The sequence below is a fragment of the Talpa occidentalis genome, unplaced genomic scaffold (assembly GCF_014898055.3).
Source record: "Talpa occidentalis isolate TD23 unplaced genomic scaffold, MPIMG_talOcc4v2.1 talOcc4.9, whole genome shotgun sequence".
Taxonomy (NCBI): domain Eukaryota; kingdom Metazoa; phylum Chordata; class Mammalia; order Eulipotyphla; family Talpidae; genus Talpa; species Talpa occidentalis.
Genome location: NW_023605305.1, coordinates 109,127,204 through 109,144,260, shown reverse-complemented (window position 1 = coordinate 109,144,260; position 17,057 = coordinate 109,127,204). Strand labels below are relative to the sequence as shown.

Below are 17,057 nucleotides of genomic sequence, written 5' to 3'. Positions count from 1 at the left end.
ACAAACACACTAAAGACCATCCCATACGATCAGATTTCGCCGGACGCAGTCGGATCAATGCCCTGGAACTGACAAGCAGGCTACAAACGCAACGTGCTTCGCTTTGCTGCAGATCGTACTAGCAGAAAAGGCACCACGGCAACCGGGCCCTCTCACCCACCACTTCCACAAAATCCTGCAAAACCAAAGACTTACAAAAGCTCGCACTCCGCGAGGCACCCCAAGTCCTCTTTCGCACCCCAGACTGCTCAACAGCTCCCGGCCCCCGACCCCAGACCGACCCCAGACCGTGCACCCTCAGCACCCAGACACCTGAGCCACCTGGCCCGGGAGGGAGTTCGGCTGCGTGCACGAGACAGGGCGCTGCGAGGTGGCCAGTGCGCAAGCGACAGGCAGCCGAGCCCGGGCACACCAGGTGGTGGGTAACCTTGGCTCCAGGTGCCCCCACGGTGAAAACCCTGCTCCTCATTAGAAAACGCGTGACCGCTCCAAAGCACCTTTCCACAAAGGCGCACAGGCTAGTCCAAAACTCCGCCCGGGGCTGGGGGCGGAGGGCGGGGGGGGGGGAATCGAGCTATAAATTTGGGGAGCCCGCCCCTGGGCGCAGGTCCCCGACAGCCGCAGAGCAGGCGGCCGGGGCAGAGGTCAGCGCTCCCGCCCGCGCCGCGGGCATCGCCAAGGCCCCCCTCCCGGCCGGCGAGCCCGGCCCCCCGAGCCGCCTCGCCTCGCCCCCGGCCGGGGCGGGGAGGAGCGGCCGCTCCCAGGGCGCCCCGGGCCCCCCGACCCCCCGACCGCGCGCGGGGCGCCCACCTGGCTTGACCGTCTTGAGGCGCAGGGGCTCGCGGAAGTGGCGGAGGACGGCCAGCGTGTCCCGGTGGGTGAGCCCGCTGACGGGCGTCCCGTTCACCTCCAGCAGCACGTCCCCGGGGCCGGGCGCCCGGCCCGAGACGACGCAGCAGGTGCCCCCGCCGGGCTCCTCGCGGAGCCGCCCCAGGTAGGGGAACTCGCCGCGCTCCGCGCCGCCCCGGATCTCGGCGCCCAGGTCGCCGGGGGGCCCGGGCCAGGACACGGCGCACTCCTGCACCTTGCTGAGCCAGTGCTTCTTCTTCTTCAGCGTCTTCGACATCCCGGCCCCCGCTGCACCATGGGGGGCCCCGCGCGGGCGGCGGGGGCGCCGCTCCGGCCCCCGGTCAGCCCGGGCGCCCCGGCGAGGGGCGCCCCCCACCAGGGCCGCGGGAGCCGAGCGCCCCCCGGACGCCCCTCCGGCGGCGCGCCGGGGCTGGCCGGCGCCGCGAGGGCCGCCCCGGGGCCGGCCGCGGCGCGCGGGGAGCCGGCCCGGCGGCGCGGGGGGCTCGGGCGGGGTCGCAGCCGACGGCGGGTCCCGGCCCCGCGCGCGGCGGCGGGAAGGGCTGAGGCGGGGCGCGGGCAGGGGGCGCGGGGCGAGCCGGGGCGGGAACGGCCCGTCGGGGGCGCGCAGACGCGCGCGGAGACCTGCCGCCGGATCGATCGGCGCCGCGGCGGGGCCGGAGCGCGGAGACCGACGCCCGCCCGAGCCGCCAGGAAACTGGCGCTTTCAAACCCGCCGCAACCTCCTCCCCCGCCCGCGCCCTTCCCCCCGCCCGCGCCCATCGCTCGCGCGCGCCCCGCCCCCTCCCGCCGCGCGGCGCCCGGCGCGCTGCCGTCACAGGCCCGGCGCCTGGGAATGAGCCCCGGCGCACCACCCCCTCGCCAGGGATTGGCTCCCGGCGGGCAGGGGGCGGACGCTCGGCGAGGAGCAGCAGCGCCGATTGGCTGGCGGGAATTCAGGAGGCGGGCACTCGGATGACTGAAGTTTTAAGAGGGAGGAAAAAAGAAGTTTGAAGAGTGAGGGAGAGGGAGGGCGCCGGGAGGGGCAGGGCCGGGGAGCCGGCTGGGCTCTGAGCCGCGGGGCCGAGGGCGGCCCTCCGAGCCGAAGCCGAGATAAAACTGGCTGTGAAGAGCCGCCGAAGTCCCCGAGGTGGGGGCGTGGCAGGCGGGCGGGCGGGGCTGTGCCCGGCGCCCGGAGGAGCGGGCGGACTTGGCGGGGCGCGAGGACGCGCGGGGTCCCCTGCCCCGTGGTGGGGCCTCGGGGTGGCCTGCTGCGCCCGTCACTTACTGTTAGTCCCCGGTTCTTGCTCTTTCAGCAGATGTTCGCCACGCCCACTGAAGCGGGGCCTCCGGCGTCCAGCTGCTGGAAGGTGATGGAGTCCTGCCACCGGGCTGTTACCCAGGCAAATTCAACTCAGCTGCAGCATCCTGGCCTGAAAAGAGATAATTATACTCCTTCAAGCTGTGAAGATTACATGAGGTGCCTATAAAATATCTGCAGAGTACCTGACACTTAACATTTGGTACCTGGAGATGATGAAATTGTTATAGGGCAGCCCCGATATTGAACGGGTTGCCTGGCTGTGGGTCCTCACCCGCGCGCTTACAAGGGACTTATGAATACTCCACTACAGGCACACACAAAAGGTTAATAAAAGGTTCATTTACAAGGGAAAAGGAAAGAAGGAAAATGGACAACTCAGGGAGAAAATAGGGAAATAATCTTTAATGCGTCCTACCCGATCCCCCGACCTGGAAACCCAAAGGCACTCTCCGAGCTCGCTGGACGGAGCTCGCTGGACGCTGCGAGATGGCGGAGAGCCAAAATGGGGGACCCTCCCCCCAAAGCCCACGTGTCTGGCTTTATCCCAACCTGGCTGCTTAACCCCACCCTCAGGTCCCAGCCACCTTCCCTTTGGTGCTGATGGGATTTGGAGTTCCCAGTGTCTTTGGCTTTGGCCTGGGGTGGGGGTGGAGTCCACAAAGCCTGTATGGAATTAGCTTTAGGACACCCTTTTCCCCCTAACAAAATGACTGAGCACAGACTGAGGGGTACCTCTGAGCCCCCGCTAACTTGCACACTCCAAAGGGTTCCAGCCATCGGTGCGCAGAGTATACTCTTTAGAGTCAAAGAACTTTAATAGGATTAGTGCGTAGAAAGTGAAATATTGCAAAGTCTTGAAGGATGGACACGGTTAATGGGTTCGCACCCTTGTGCTCACAATTGCAACGCCTGGCTCAATGTCAAGGTACAACACAACAGGGGTTATTTACAAAGGTAATTAAGAAAAGGAAAGAGGCCCCAAATGGCCGACTGTCCTACCCCAGATAGTGTCCAGTAGTCCAAACCAGAAGCTGCTTGTTCAAGATGGTGGTATCCCTTCAAGAGCCTGGAGACACCTGGGAAAGCCAAGCTGGTGGACCAGGATCCACCTAATCTGTGGCAGCTGGGGTGTAGTCATAGGTTGGGTAGTGCCAGACCCGACCATTTTACAGGTCTGTGTAGATGCCAAGCATAGACGAATGACACTGAAGAGGTTTCTGTGAGGGTCTGCATAGAAGGCGTTCTGAGGAGAGTCAAGCTAAGTGTCTCTTCTAAAGCCTCTCCAAAGCTGAGTGGCGCCTTCTTATTAAAACCTTTCCGGCTCCGCTTATATCCACCATCAAGGTAGCCGCCTTTCAAACCTGATTGGACCGTTTTCCAAACCAGCTGTTTCCAAGAATTAATTGGTGCTGGTGCAAGCTTGAAGTTGACTGGTTCTTTTTCAAAGCCAGCTCAGAATTCAAAACCAAAACCCACTAGGGCATCCAACCTGCCCAGAACCGTCTCTTGCTGGAGCTGGACAGGTGAGCTTTGCTGTGCCTGAATGGCACCAGCCAGGTTTAAACCTAACTGTGCATTTTCAAAACTACCAAGTATCTCTTCTCTTTTTTTCTAAAACCCAAACCCAACTGCATGGGGCGGGTTGGGGGTGGGGGGGGGTCGACCATCAAACCCAGCTGCTGTGGCTCAGCCCAGGCTGATGCCATTCAGCTGGGGCCACATGCCTCCAGGGAGCACAGACTGGAGCCGCGAGGGTTTCAGTTATAAGAGGAAAAGAAAGGATACTCATTTTCCAGTTAAACACCCTAAGTTCCTCATCCCCTTGTGAGTTAATGCCCAGCCAAACGGGGTCAGTCTGAGGCTGCACCACTGAGGCCCAAAAGCTTGCCACAAGTCTAAGACGCCTTCTGCCATGGAACCAAGGGAAAGGAGTTCTGAAGCAGGTCCCAGAAAGCTGGGCCAAAAGGAGCAAAATCAAAGTGCAAATCAAGAAAAACAAGTGCCATTGTCAGCCTCCCCACATATCTCTTACCCACATGTCTCTTCCGAGTGTCTCTGCACGTCTCTCTTCCACATACCGCCTTCCCTGTCCCCCAAGACAGTGGCGCAAGTCCAGAGCCAAGAAGCAAACACCCTTCTCAAAGTGTCTCTTGCTGAGCCCACCTACTTACTGTGTAAAATAGCTTCACCTGGCCACTCAGCTGTGCCCCTTAAGTGGTGTAGGGAACATGGTACCTCGCCTAGCTAGAAACTGCTGGGAAGTGGGACTCAAAGATAAAGAAAACAGGCCCTGCTTTCCAGAAGGCCACATTCTGATGGGAGACTGATTGCAGATGCCTTAGGTTAGGTTAGAAGTAGGTGAGTTAGGAACTAGCCAAGCAGCTAACAGAGTTGCAGTTCTGGCCTGCTACATACTTGCTCTTTGACTTTGGCCAAATCTCAGCTTCAGGTTTCCTACTAGTAAAGGAGGTGGAGGGAGAGCTGACATTGAATAAAGGACATCTTGGGTCCTTTTAACACTAATTTTTCCAAAGTTCTTGAGCCTTCTCTACTTCCTAGCTTGACTTCCATCCACTCTTCTTTGTCATTTAAAAAGGCTATCTATCATCAGCCCAAATGCCAACTCTTCCAGGTTGCCTTCTCTGATTTCATATCCTCAGACGTAGAGTGCTTTACGTATTAGAGTTAGTTTCACTTTTGAAACCTGATGTTTACTTCATCTCCTATCTCCCTTAACTGGCTGGGGAAAGCCCTTGTGCACGCTATGAATAACCGCATAGAGTCTCACTACGTCTCAGACAGGACCAAACTTCAACAGCTGCAGTGATTTGGGTCACATGATATCAGCTGGGGCATAGCAGGAAACAAATGGTACTTTACAAAGATGTGGGAAACCACAAGGGAAGTGTGAGACTCTGGGGCTAAAGCTCCTGGATCTGTAGAAGGAAGGAAAGGGAATGGTTACCAAAATTCAGCACAGAAAGAGCAATGTAACCCAAGTCTGTGACCTTCAGTCAAGGGATGCAGTCAGCCTAAGTAATCAGCCAAGGAGAAAGCTGGAGGATTTCTATCTCCTCAACTCTCTCCTTCAGTCTCTTGCTGGTATTCCCAATGGTCAATTCCAAGAAGTCAGGGGGAAAAAGAGCCTTTCGACTTCCCATAACACAGTGCATCTGGGGAGAAAAAAGGAAAAATCCAGCAGAAGTGGATTTCTAAATTTACCCAGATCTGAGACAAGGCTGGAGTATTTTTCTTTTTTCTGAACTACTACCTACACGAATGGACACCTGGATGAAACGTGATAACCTCCTCATCATATACTTGGGCAGCAACTTTGGAAAAACAATTTTTCCTGTCTAGATTGTATCCATTAGGATGCTTTTGGCCACAAGAACAGAATATCTGACTAACAGTAACTTAAAGCATGAGGTCATTTATTACATCATCAACATCAAGATCTGTTGTAGTCAGAAGTAGGCTCAGTTCAGCAGCTCAGTTCACGTCATTAGGGACCCAAACTCTTTTTGTTTGTCCTCTACCATCATATACATCTTGTTTTTTTTTTCTCCAAGGGGTCCCATTATAAACTTCGATCTCTAAAATGGCACCTAACCAGGGCCTCCCCGGTGGCGCAGCGGTTGAGCGCTGGGTTGCGAAGCTGCCCACAGCCTCTGCAGCGCCGGTTCGATCCCCGGCTGCTCCCCGGCCACCGGAGGAGGGTCCCACATGGCGCGCAGACCTCTCCTGCCGCCCGCTGCTCCCCTCAGCAGTGTACTTCGGTCCTTCTGCCTGCTCTGCTCTCTGCTCTGGCTCTGGTGAATTCTCTCACCCTCCCGTGCTTCTGACTGTACCCAGTGCATGTATAAACAAAAACAAAGAAAGAAAACATGCCTCTATAAAAAAAATAAATAAATAAATAAATAAAAAAAAAATAAAATGGCACCTAACCAAATAATCAGATTGTACCTGGATTTATTACTGCTTCCCTAACAGTTGGCTTAACAGTGATGGTTTCCATTGGAGAATATTTGTAAACTAAATCTCAAGCCTGGTTTAATGACAATAAATGAGAATTGAATTGGATGATCTGCCAGTTTCCCTAGGCTACCTCTATCTAATCTGTAGAAATAAACATGGCTATGTTTCAGTTATGCCTCCACACGAGCTAGATCCAAAGACAGCTGCAGTGGCGTCAAGTTCCATAAGTATCACAATGTTGGAAGACTGAACTGAGGCTAGAGGGAGTTTCTTTCCTCATTTCCTTTTTGTAGATCAAGGAAACCTTACCCCAAAGGCCCCCAGGAAGACTTTCCCTCCAGCTTATTGCCTGGATCATCCAAGTGTCCTTACCTAAACTAGAGGTGTGAAGGATGATGAAATAGCCTAATGCACTTCCACCCTCTGGTGCTCAGAAGGGGATCCAGTGACTTGTAAACCACATGACTGTACAAAATCTGAATAATAGGTAGGGGGGGGAGCGGTCTCTTAGCAACTGTGAAAAGGGGAGACTGGCTTTTAGGTATGCATTCCATGGTGTCTTCCACAAATATACTGCATTTATTTGCTTCATACATACATACGTAACTTGACGCCACTGCAGCCAGCTTGGCACCTAGCTCCTGTGGAAGCATAACTGAAACATAGCCATGTATATATATATTTGGCAAGATTGAAGTTTGTTTTGTCTTACAATATTGTGCTGAGTATTCTTAATGAAAGTTATATAAGCCCTTTAATTAGAAAACTTCAGAGTGGCAAATATTAAGTTTCCAATTTTTCTGAAACAGCTAGGCTGAGTTGCTCTTAGATATGCCTCATCTGGTGTGTAGTTTGTGCACTGCCCAACTCCAAAGGCATCAGTCAGGTTTCACATTAGAGTCTGGCCCTGGAGTTGGGTGCAGCTCAGTGCCAAGGTAAGACCAGTGTAGGGGAAAATGTTAAATTTCATTTGTTTTGTTATCTTCTCACAAAAATCTGAATCTGTAGCAATAGCAAATCTAATCACCACTGAGATGAAGTCATTGTCAAGAAGGCAAAAGATGGGGGAGAAATGGAGAAGACAAATAAAACAAATATTTGCCCGCCATGCCAAAATACAAGAACGTTTAACCTATTTTTATTCCCATAGATTATAGTAAAATCACTTTGAATTTTGAAAATTCTGACCCACAGAATCTTTCACTGGTTTAGAAAATGCTCACATTTACCTGTATTATGGAAATGATATGTGTAATACAATATAACATTAATAGTCTAACGGAATTCAGTATTAATGTTCTATTGTATCTTTACATTTTATTAGCATTTTTATTTGCCTAGGTCTATGGTCTAATTTGTATGCTAATGCTAAAATATGCTCAATTACAGAAGCAATAACATGGAAAATTTTATTTCAGTTAAACAAGGAATTTACTGTCTAAAATTTGCATTACTATGTTTCACGCATAAATGTGCATTTTTGCCCATAGGTGCACTTACCTACAAATGACCAAATGAATCCAACCCAAATTCATGGAACAATAGGAACATTCAAAACCAAGTGCAGTGCCAGCCTGCTTACAAAGGGGGTTTAGTCAAGCAGTCAGATGTCAAGTTTGTCTAACAAAGCAGAACAAAGAGAACATTGAACAAAATAGAAAATACCCATCTTTTATCTCTCAGCTTAAATGCAGCCTCCTACTCGACCTTGGTTTTCTACAGCTGGATGTCATCCCTTCCTTTTCCAGAACCAATACTATGGCATCCCTGTGTGCTTTCTTTTCAGATTTGGGGGCAGGGTCCCTTTTATTAAGTGTCTCCCACTGGACTGGATGCTTTGTCTATGTATAGTTAACATGTTCCTTCATTGATTCAAATAGAGAGAGTAGTTGTTAGATTTAAGTGCTGGTTTACACAACAGACTTACAAGGTCCCTCTTTTCAGAAAGAAGAAAACAGTGTAGGGAAGGAAAATATTTTCCTCTACCCTCTTAGGATGGCAGAGTCTGAAAATTAACTGACAGAGAATGAAAGGGGAAAAAAGCACAAAGATGTATCTAATATAGGTTTAATGTGCTTCAGGAGCCTGCAGAAGGAAATGAAGACCCGAAGAAATGATGTTTTTTATGCTACTGATGAAGAGTTGAAAGGCATAGGAACATGTGATGGGGTGAGGCCTATAAGCTAAGTGCAGTAAAGGTGGAAACTTACAAGACCTTTCCACCCATATCCTGATTGCTCCTTTTCCCTGGGTATGGTGGGGCCCCTCTCCCATCGGGGTCATATGCCCTGCTTTAGGGGAAGACAGGAGGAAATAAGAGACCTTCCTGCTTCTGCCCTTTTCTTAAACTTCTTCAGCTCAAAATAGTCAGGAATCCATGGTGCCATGTGTTAGGATGGCATATCCTGACCACCGTCAAAAGTAAACTCAAAACAAGGAAATGATCATGATAATTTCTAGTAGCAACACTACAGGAATTAAAATAGAGGATGAGACAGAATGGTACAATGGAATGGTTAGGAGTGGACAAGAACTGCATTAGCAACTTAGAGAGGGTCTCACTGAGAAGGTGACAGTTTTGTGAGACCCAATGGCCAGGAAGAGGAGCTAAGTGGACACCCAAGACCCAAAACATTACGTAGACCTGTGCCTGAATTTGAGGAACAGAAGAGTGTTGACATGACTGGAATATAGTTAGGCAGGGCAGAAAGGTAGAGAGTGAAGTGTTAGACCTTTCTCTCTCCAGTTTTAAACTGCTGAACACCTGCTTTATTTGCTTCCAAAGTTGCACTAGCAGCTGTAATTGGCTGACAGCACATGCTCTGTTTCAAGGTATGGGTGAGGACCTTCACTGGTATTTTAGAGTTCACTTCACATTCTCTAGCGAAGCAGATGTAGAAGCCCCTAATCTTTTCCCTTGGGTAAGGATGGGAGTGGATATATGGGGATGGGGAAGAGGCTGGAGAAATGGGAGGGTGAATTCGAGTGTGTGTCTGCAATTCACTATCATCCCCACCTGTGTCTAGCAAGGAGCAGGTATTTAATGTGTTTTGTTCATGACTGCAGTGTGCAGGTACTTCTTTTCTCTATTTTCCAAGCTTACACTAAAAGGATACATTAAATCATCTTGTTCAGATGGATCAAGATTGTATTTCTTCTGTCTAGCCTGTGTTCTTGTGTTTTATAATACACCTATAATTATTAACAAGAATACTGTTGCACTGGAATCTATCATATAGAATTATCTGTATGGAAATTTGTGATCCGTTTTTTAAGAAATACATTTTCTTTGCAAAGGCAAAAGAAAGTTGAATCTTGTTATAAAGGCAATACAGCTAACAATAAATCTTATTTAACACAAACCATAATCTCTGTTCATTTGATTTTGGGAAAAATTCACTTGTTTTAGGGATTTCATTTGAACTTAAAAAATGTGATGCAGGGCCTCCCAGGTGGCGCAGCGGTAGAGCGCTGGGTTGCGAAGCTGCCCGCGGCCTCTGAACTTAAAAAATGTGATGCATTTAATTTATAACTTAGAAAATAGAATTTTGGGAAACAATAAGAAATGCTTCGTTAATATGTACATTCCCATCTAAAAATACATGGTTTCTTCTATGTATGTTTTTTAAGAATTAAAGAAATGCATATTTTAAAGTAAAAAAAAAGAAAAAGAAAATGGAGAGAGGTAAGCTGGAGGCCAGATCAAATACAGGCCTTCAGGCCAAGAAAGGAACTTGAATTTGATTCAGGGTACCACAAGATGTTTTAAGAAGAGTGGCAGAACCTGATTGTAACAAGGCCTATGGTTCTGACTGTCTCTGGAGGGGTAGGGGAGAAGGGGTAGGGGAGTGGTCAGCAGAAGTCTAGCAGCCAGGTAAGTACCTCTTGAGATGACAGTGGCTTGGACCAGGGTAGAAACAATGAATTTGAAAATTTGTGAAATGCACAATGGAAATCAGAAATTATAGTTTTAATTTCCTAGACTGATCATAGTTAAAGAAATGTTACAATTGTATTTAATAAGAGGCTTTATGGAATATAATTGCTTTGTTGAAGTGTCCCTTCACAGTAAGATAAGAAGGAGGTAGTTAGAAAAGAAAAAGTGGGGAAATTCTTAATTAAGTTTAAATTTATACAGGTTCTTTCTTTTATTATGTTTGTTAAGAAGAGCAGCCATAGAGCTGGAATGTTAATTTCAAGGTTTTTGTTTAATGTCTTAGAAAGGTAACATCCATTGCAAAGCATATGACCTTAAAATTTGTGAAGCAACTTAAATTGTTCTTTAAATCTACAGAATGAGTTGTTATAAGAAGTAGAATTTGTTTCTTGACTTATAAAGAACTCAGAATCTTTTAAAAGAGCTCTACCACCATAGAAAGTCTTTTACATTTTTTTACCAGCTAGGAAACTTCAGGCCCTTGAATCTTACTTTTTCATTGCAGCCTGGCAGCAAATTAACAGCGGATTCCAATACAAAGCACCACATGAAGCTCCCTTTCTTCAACAGAAGGAAAATTCTCATTTACTTGGCGAAGTTTAGGTGAAGTGTTTCCAAACATACTCTCCCAAATTTCACAGTAAGAATGATTGGAAACATACAAGAGCTTAAAACAAACAAACCCCATTCAAAGACAGGGTACTATGGCATTTTTGTAATTAACAAAAGTATCCAAGTAGAGCCTGTATTTTTTTTTTTTTTTCCATTCAAAAAGACAGTGATCTTCTTGGATTTGGAGTGAGGGAGAAGGAGTTTAATTTCAGTCTGTAAGTAGGACAACAGGCTAGATAATATGGGTGGATTCTGATGAGGTACTTCTGTGCTTCAAACCTAAAGTTAAGAGCGGCTTATTTAAATACATAATAACCATCCACTCACAGTTTGATAGGTACAACTAACAGAGAGCAATTGGATATATTCACAACAAACCTCAGAACAGACAATACAGGTTAATTTTAGGTTTACCTTTACAGACTTGGTGTGTTTAAGAATATTAAGAAATTGACATTTTCAGTTGCAAGCCGCTATGAACTGGATTGTTTCCCATCCCTCCCTAAACCCTAACCCCTAATGTGACTAAAATTAGAGGCAGAACCTATCAGGCAATAAAGATGAGGTCATAAGGGTGGGGTCCTAATTAGGATTAGTGACCTACTGAGAAAGAGGAGATAGATCTCCTGAGCCTCCTGGGCCTCTCCCCACAGCAAGAGGAGACAGTCTACAAGACAAGAGTTGTTAAAATGAAAAGGAGTAACCTTATTGTCAACCCAAAAAAAAAAAAAAAATGCAGACATGCTGTGCCACTTGTACACTGCTAATTAGAATGTAAATTGGTTCAACCACTTTGTTAAACTGGCATCATTGCCATATTGATGGATCCATCAGTTCTCCTCCTGGCTATATACACTAACAAGAATGAATACAAATGCCCTTCAAAACAAATTTTTATAATATTTATTGACAAAGGCAAATTTCCTTTTTATACAAAATTTTTTATAAATTAATAAACAAGCAAAGCAAAACTAAACAAATAGCCTGTGGTAAGACATGCTAAGTTAGATTATAGAAAAAATAATTAACTTAGACATATGCAAAGAGATGAAGTTAATTTTTCAACAACAATAAAATTCCATTTTTCATCTAACCGATTGGCAACGATCAGAAAGTTAGGTGACATATTATGTTGTTGAGATGGGATTATAAATTGGTATATTTCTTTGGTGATTAATACACCACCATCAAAATTTTTAAATTTTCAAGGTACTTCCACTGCTAGGAATTTTCAAACTTATGTACTAGCTAGTAGATTGTAACACTGTATGTAGAAAAAGTCTCTAAAATGGAGACTGGTTAAATGAAGTGTGATATGTACACTCAGTAGAGTATTGTGCAGAATGCAGAAGCACTTTAGTGGCTAATGTGTAAAGATCTGAGATGCATTTTTCAAGATACAGATGTGTTTGCTCCTATTTGGATTTTAAAAACAGAGGTAAAGGGAGATGGGCATTTGCATACACATATAAGCCTGTGTGTGTCCGGTGGGCAGTGTGAAGGAGGCATGCTTGTCATTAAGCTTCTGCGTTGTGAATTATTGTTTTTTAAAAAGTGTGCATGTGTGTGTGTACACTGCTTTAGAAAAAAGAAATAAAAACAATAACACTATGTTCGAGAGGAGGAAATGGAGTGAAATAGAGGGTGTGGGAGGGTGAAAGGAAAGAGGAGGAAGTGACTGAAGAGAAAGAAAAATAATCAAGACTCCATTTCTGCTCCAAGAGGCCTAGCCAAGTGTCTTACACAGAGACTGCTGAATAAATATCTGATTCGTTGCTCAATCTTATGCAAGTACCAGTTCAATATTTTCAACTCAGATTAAACTTTGAAAACCAGACTACTTGGGACATGAGATTTTTAAAATTTTTTAAAAAATATTTATTTATTCATGCATACAAGAATTGTGGTACAGGTCAGAGATGTGGGGAGTGAGAGGACCCACCAGAGACAGAGTGGGGAGCAGAACAGGTGGATCCACTGAAATACACTGCTGAGGGGAGCAGTGGGCAAGTCTGGAGAGGTCTGCTGCACCATGTGGGTCAGCTCCCTGGCCAGGGGATCGAACTCATGCTGCAGAGGCTGCAGATTGCCTCACAGGCTGCGTCTCAACCCCTTGCGCCACCAGGGAGGCCCCGGGCATGAGATATTTGGAACAGAGAATTTTCTGGAGAAATTAAACTTTACCTAACACTCGAGATGAGAAGAGAGAAGATGAGATGAAGGAAAAATAAACATTTGGGAAAAAAACCACAATACTACTACACCAAACCACAAGTCACCTACCATTCACTAGAAGAATTCAACAATCATGTATATGTGCCAATTTTGTGCTTCTAGTTATTTTAGATGAAAGTGAACAGCTTTGCTTTCTGTTTATATTTTAATTAAAAGCTGAAATTAAGAAATAAGTTACTAGGATCAGACCTAGTGGTGAAAATTTAATAAATATTTCCTCAAAATATTTGGAGATATTTAGGGCACAGCTGATTTCTAGATTTGGCCAGAGTGTCTAACCCATGTTTATCTTGATCTAGAGGATTAATTTGACCAAAATGTATTTTAAAGTGAATTTAAACAAAGTTTTATAGACTATTAAGAGAGTAACAGCCAGTATAAACAGCCAGTAAAATATGAGAAATTCTCAGGGACTCAGTTTTGAGCATATCAAATTGGTTGAGAATAGTGAAAAAAGTCAGACAGAAAAAGACAAATATTGTATGATCATACTTATATGTGGAATCTAAACAATTAAACTCATAGAGACAGAGAACAGACTAGAAGTTACCAGAAGCAGGGGTGGAGGGTTGGGGGAATGGATGAAGGTGGTCAAATGGTTCAAACTTCCAGTTATAAGATAAATAAGTTCTGGGTAATATCCAGCATGGTGACTGTCGCTAGAAAGACTGTGTTGCATCCTGAAAGTTGTTCAGAGTGTAGATCTCATCACAAGATAAAAATGTGTAACTAGATGGGAGTGATCGGTATTAGCTAAATTTATATATATATATATCACCTACATGTACCATGTATCATGCGTCACCATGTGGGTCAGCTCCCTGGCCGGGATGGAACTCAAGGCGCAGTGGCTGGCAATAGCTTGGTAGCACTGAGACTTGAACCCCTGTGCATCAGGGAGGCCTGGCTCATAGAATTTTAAATCTGGAAGAGTTAAAATCACCTCTTATCTAGTAATCAGGGAAATGGAATTGTGCCATTTTCAGCAGTAGAAATCGAAATGCATGCTTTGGATATATTGTTCAAAAACAATGGTTTTCCAGCCTCTCTGCTGACTAAGGCTTTCCACTACAAGGGACTTTTACATTGGTGGCCTTTCTTAGGTCTTGGAAAACACAGAAACTTAACAATCCCTAATTCTTTCTCTTCAACCTATAACTCCTCTGAAAGGATACTTTTCTAATTTTCAAAGTAATAATTGAAGGCTGTCATACCTTTTGACTCAAATTATGAAGAGGTATGTGGAGTAGAAAATGGAAGAAATTTAGAGTTAGCAGATTTTCATTTGGATCCTAGCCCTGTCCATCCATACCTGTGCAAGATAAAGAAGAAAAAAGATTGGTTTTCATAGATTTGGTAAAAATAAGCAATATTTATCTACCACAAATAAGAATCTTTTCAGATGTAAAAAATGCCTACAAAAAGTAATTGACAAGCAGAATGGTTGAAGTTTACAGAGGTATACTTTTTATCAGGAAAATTAAAAACTGTCTCAGTTGCAGAAGCACCGAGCAGTGAATACAACAGAGGTGAACGAGGGCAAGCTATTCTGGAGACCAAAATTCCCAATTCAAGAAGAGTGTGATGCCCAGGACCTCTGAGAACCGCATGGCCCCTGGACTCAGCTAAACAAGAACATTGTGTGTTCCTTCCCTCAGCGTCGGAACAGAAGTAAACACTGCAGAAGCCCTGTGACCTGTGGGGGCAGATCACCTCCTTTTTTCAGTTTCAAGTCATCCCTTCCAGGCTGAAATGCAGTCTCTTGATTTCTTTTCATGTATCTCAACAAAATGCTTAGGTAACAGCTTGACCTTTTCAAAAAAAAAAATAAGCTGGGTGCTGGGACAAGTTGGTAGTTGTATCAAGAGTATTACATTTTTCTTTTAGTTTTTTAAAAATTTATTTATTTATGCATGCAAGAACTGGGGTACAGGCCAGAGGTACCTCACCAGAGACAGAATGGGGAGCAGAACAGGCAGACTAATTGAAATACACTGCTGAGGGCAGTAGCTGGCGAGACAGGAGAGGTCTGCTGTGCCATGTGGGTATCTCCCTGGCCAGCTGAGTATCGAACTTGTGCTGCAGTGGCTGTGGATAGCTTCACAGTGCTGTGCTTTAATCCCCTGCGCGACCAAGGAGGCCCAGTACTACATTTTTCTTTTTTTTTAAAGATTTATTTTTATTATTTTTAAAGATTCTATTTATTTATGCATACAAGAACTGGGGTGTAGGTCAGAGGTGCAGGATGTGGGGTGTGTGTGAGAGGATTCATCAGAGACAGAGTGGGGAGCAGAACAGGTGGACCAACTGAAATATATTGCTGAGGGGAGCAGCAGGCGAGACAAGAGAGGTCTGCTGTGCCACGTGGGTCAGCTCCCTGGCCAGGATTGAACTCAAGCCGCAGTGGCAAGTGATAGTGGATAGCGCTGAGACTTTCACCCTGTGCCACCAGGGAGGCCCAAGAGTAAGTACTACATTTTGAAATCTAAAAATAAAATTTAAAGGTCTTGAGTTTTCATTCAGGTTATAAATTATGACATTTTTACAATGTGGACAGAAGCATGAGATACTCGGTATGACTTGAGCATGGGGACCTGGGGAGACAAGGTAGTAGATAAAATTCTGTAAAGAATTTTACAGCCTATATTCAGCAAGCACAAAAAGCCCCTGTGGATTAGAAAAACACAGTAATAATGTAATCAAAGTGGTGCTTTTAGGCTATGGTAAACCTGAAAGTTGAAAGGGAAGAAATTGGTTTAAAAATTTTGCATATGCAATGAAGAATGTCTAAAAAGCATTCACATTAATAGCCCAGTATCTCTCAGTGATAGAATTATCAAAACCTTTCATTTTATTAATCTATGTTGTCCATTTTTATTTTATGTTTATTTTATAATGATCAATTCCAACAAATACAAGAAGAAATAGTAAAATGAGCCCCATCTACCTGTTACCCAGATTAAACAGTTCCCAAAATTTTGCCATATTTGCTCCATCTCTCCCTTTTTCCTTTCTTTCTTTTCAGTACTTTACAAGTCTCACCCTCACTGTTTCCTGTGTCTTCCTGACCTGGCCCATCAGTCCTCAATGGCTTCCTCGCTCTCCAGCACAGCTGGGTATCCAGACTCTTCTTAATTTCCTGCCACGGGCTTGGAACCAGCCAATATTTCTTGGGAGTCTGTTTCTTTTCAGTGGGTTAAAATTTGTTCTCAGAAAGAGAGGCATAAACTAACAGCCAATTTTATGCAGAGGTGATTCCTGGACAACTGGGGGTGGTATCCTGAGGTTGTGAATTAAAAAATGAGACTCTGCAAACATTCTGAAATCAATGTCAGCATTAAAAATCCTCTGTCCAATAACAAGGGAATCAAACCATCTTGAAGGTCTACTATGTAGAAAATGTGATATATTAGGGCATGGGGACAAAGACAAAATAGAAAAGTGTGTGTGTGTTGTGTGTGTGTGCACATGCACATGCACATGCAACACGGTTGTCCAGGAGAAGCTCATGAAGGACATATTTGGCTTCCTTGTGGTCTTTCAAGTAAAAATTTAAGCCAGCTCTTTCTGGATAGAATTAGCAGCCTCATTTTGCATTCATAAATCTTAGCAAAATGCTAAGTAACCTCTTAATGTCTTCTTTTTTGTGCATTAGGGGAATTTTCATCCTCTGGTCTAGCCTGAACAGATAAAGTACCATTGCTCTGTTCACACCAGGGGGGGACAAAGATTTTTTTTTTTAACCTTTAAGGCAGCAGTTCTTAATTTCTTTCTCCTCCCCACAAGGAGGAACATGATCACTGTGTGCATGTGGCGTGTGTGTTGAAATTGTACCAGCTACGGCCTAGGGAATGCTGCTCTTTTATCCCCACAACCACTCTAGGAAGCAGACCCCATGACCTTCATTTTCACAGATTCAGAAAACCAAGGCCACTCATTTATGGCAAAATGGAGCCAGAATTTGAATCTGGGCAACCTGGCAACAAACTCTCTCAGGGCTTTTTCCCTCCAGAGAGTAGTGATTGTCTTTAACACATTCCCAGAACCCTTCACTTTAGAAACGAGAAAGTAAGGTGCCCACTATGGCTGTTAAATTTTTCTGGCTAACTCAACAGTAACAAATCC

The 17,057-nt window shown here is 45.5% G+C and overlaps 1 protein-coding gene across 1 annotated transcript in view; it reads right to left on the bottom strand.

The window, feature by feature from the left end:
* Positions 1 to 1,144, bottom strand: part of MAGI3 (membrane associated guanylate kinase, WW and PDZ domain containing 3) — a 203,104-nt gene extending 201,960 nt beyond the window's left edge. Inside the window, 1 exon segment of the mRNA XM_037501003.2 lies at positions 811 to 1,144. Within this exon segment, the coding sequence (XP_037356900.2) occupies positions 811 to 1,126 (316 nt within the window). The 5' untranslated portion in view covers positions 1,127 to 1,144.
* Between the last annotated feature and the right edge of the window lie 15,913 nt (positions 1,145 to 17,057).